This window comes from Tribolium madens, unplaced genomic scaffold (assembly GCF_015345945.1).
Source record: "Tribolium madens isolate multiple individuals breed KSU strain unplaced genomic scaffold, Tmad_KSU_1.1 Scaffold_7;HRSCAF=85;Tcas5.2_LG10, whole genome shotgun sequence".
Lineage (NCBI taxonomy): Eukaryota > Metazoa > Arthropoda > Insecta > Coleoptera > Tenebrionidae > Tribolium > Tribolium madens.
In genome coordinates, this window is record NW_025401050.1 from 10274650 (window position 1) to 10277467 (window position 2818).

Here is a 2818-nt window from a genome sequence, read left to right on the forward strand (position 1 = left end):
AGGTTGCCATTAAAAAAAAAATTTTTTTCCAGAACTCGAAAACTAAAAGAAATTTCGAAAAATGTTATTCTTGATAAATGGTCACATTTTAATTGTACTTTACGCTACACTAATAATTTTTTTCGTAAAGTGCTTAGTTTACGAAAAAAACGCTTGGTTCCATACTTTTTATTCACCCGGTATGATCATTGAAGTAATTTTCACAAAAAGACATTTTTCGGGTATAAAAAAGGGTTTTTCGACATATTACCTGCAGCCCGAGTACAAAGTTAGACTGGTGAATAGTTTTTTCCCCGGGGGTTCCCAAATTTAGTTTTTACATCGAGGGACTCCAGAAAAAGGGGGTCATAGTGAATGCCATCAAACATGAGGAAAATTCGCAGAGTGTAGTGTTGGTCCTCCCCAAACCGGTTGATGATGGCGTTGATGGTGTCCACGACGGCGATTTCGAACCCATAATGGTTCGAGAGGATGGCCAACTCGATGGCGCCCCCCCAGGACTTATCATCCTGGATCCACGCGCAGTACTCGCGATTGGGCTTCCCTAGAATCGCCTCGGAGAACATCTCGGGCTCGTTGGCCACCGTCTCGGCGATCACTTGTCTCATATAGGGGGCTGCCGTGCCGCTCTCGTCCAATTTCCCATTCAAGGCGAAATAAATGCTACTGAAAAGACACGAGTTGTCCGCCGGGACCACTTTCTTCATCAGAATGCCGGGACAGTCCACCTCACTGATGTGCCCCCGTTCAGGGGGCGGCGCCTTTTCCTCCAGGATTAGAGTGTCACCCGACTTGAGACCGCTGCGACCCAACTCGAGACTGTCCTCACTCAAGGCGAACACCTTCGGGGGGTACCCAGACAGGACGTGGAGGCGTTCCTGGGGGATCTGGGACATGGAACATAGTTGGTGTTTCAAGTCTTTGATTGTGTGCTCAGGGGTCAGGTTTTTGATCACTTGTTGACCGGTTTTGGTCTTGACGCGGAGAGCGAACGACATGGTGGCGTTTTTTTCGTTTTTGGGGGCTGTTATCAATGACAGTTAGGAATGACAGATGACAGGAAAGGTGAGGTTAAGGCCGAAATAAAGGGTTTTGGGGACAGAATTACGCCCAAGGTCACAAGGATAACGATTTAACGGTCTTATCACCTCGAAAACATTTCAAAGGGGTTATATAAACACTGGAAATTTGGAGGGGCTAGGGATTTTCAGCCAGTGACCAGCAGTACCAACCCTGGAATTTCAATCCAACTAACTTAATTGAAGCAATTAAAAAATTTGATTTAGATTAGGGGCTCAAAATAATCAGTTTTTGTACGGGTTTATCACCCTGATATTTTTTCTAATAGGTTAAATAAGCACAAAAAGAAATTTGGAGAGGCTAGGGATTTTCACCTAGTCACTAAAGTACCAATCCCAAAATTTTGATTTATTCAAGTTTAATAATTTGGGTCCCAAAAAATTTAATTTTATGTTAATAACACTTCTGTAATGGTTTTTATCCATTTGTGTGTCTGTGATTATTATTTAAGCTATTTTTTGGTTTTAATTGAGTGAGAGTTGTGCCAACTTAGGAGCGGCCATTTTTATAACCAAAAACTAGTGATTGAAGCGGTGATAAAAATGGTTAGCTTTGTGCACTAGTGTTTGAAAATAATGTATTTAAATGAAATTAGAGTCTGAATTATGTTGATTGGATCGTAATTGTGGTGTCTTTGGTGTGTTTTCGTGCGTTGCTGACGCTTTTTCAAAAGTGAGGTTAGGTCATTTCGTTCCTGTCTCAAAATAAGCCAAAATGCCGCGTATTATGATAAAAGGGGGCGTTTGGCGCAACACTGAGGTACGTACGAGTCAAAATTCACCAAATCAGCCCCCTTGACAATTTTTTTCCCCCAGGATGAGATCCTCAAGGCCGCTGTTATGAAATATGGGAAAAACCAGTGGTCTCGAATCGCTTCGCTCCTCCACCGGAAGTCAGCAAAACAGTGTAAAGCCCGTTGGTTCGAATGGTTGGACCCCAGTATCAAAAAAACGGAATGGTCTCGCGAAGAGGACGAAAAACTCCTCCATTTAGCCAAACTAATGCCGACACAGTGGCGCACAATAGCCCCCATAATCGGGCGCACGGCCGCTCAGTGTCTCGAACGCTACGAGTACCTCCTCGACCAAGCCCAGAAGAAGGAGGAAGGGGAGGATGTGAGTGACGACCCCCGGAAACTCAAACCGGGGGAAATTGACCCCAATCCGGAAACGAAGCCTGCAAGGCCCGACCCCAAAGACATGGACGAGGATGGTGAGTTTACAACCAATAGTGGTGCCAGATGAGGGTTTTTGAAAAAAATTCTTTTTGCTCTTGAAGTAGGGAAAAAATGCCTAATCTGGCATCACTGCCAAACAAGAAAACAACACAAAAGAAATAAACTTTCAAAGTTCTTTAAGGAAATAAAAAATAAACAATATAAAATTAAATTAAACCTGATTTTTTTAATAAAAAAATGTTTTTTTGTAATTTTTGTTTTTATTTAATATGTATTAGCTGAAAAATTTTGATGTTTTTATTGAAAACTAAAAAAATCCTAGAATTTTGAGAAAATAATTTTTTTTTCCTTTTGTCAAAAAAATTCCTAGAACTAAGGAAAAAATGCATGATCTGGCATCATTGCCAAACAAAAGACCCCAAAAAACCAATAAGTTTTAAAAAATTTTTAAAGAAATAAAAAAATAAACAATATAAAAATAAATTAAAATTGGTTTTTGTAATAAAATTGTTTTGTTTTTGTATATTTGTCTTTGTTTAATATGTATTATATTGAAAAAAA

General features: G+C 40.2%; 2 protein-coding genes across 2 annotated transcripts in view; one reads left to right on the forward strand and one right to left on the reverse strand.

Annotated features, from left to right (window-relative positions):
* Positions 1-1336, reverse strand: part of LOC123009921 (ubiquitin thioesterase OTU1) — a 5735-nt gene extending 4399 nt beyond the window's left edge. The window contains exon 1 of the mRNA XM_044406496.1: positions 321-1336. Within this exon, the coding sequence (XP_044262431.1) occupies positions 321-998 (678 nt within the window). The 5' untranslated portion in view covers positions 999-1336. The remainder of the gene's footprint in view (positions 1-320) is intronic.
* Positions 1337-1431: 95 nt separating this feature from the next.
* LOC123009920 (cell division cycle 5-like protein) overlaps positions 1432-2818 on the forward strand; it is a 6985-nt gene continuing 5598 nt past the window's right edge. The window contains exons 1-2 of the mRNA XM_044406495.1: positions 1432-1839; positions 1896-2292. Of these exons, the coding sequence (XP_044262430.1) occupies positions 1795-1839; positions 1896-2292 (442 nt within the window). The 5' untranslated portion in view covers positions 1432-1794. The remainder of the gene's footprint in view (positions 1840-1895; positions 2293-2818) is intronic.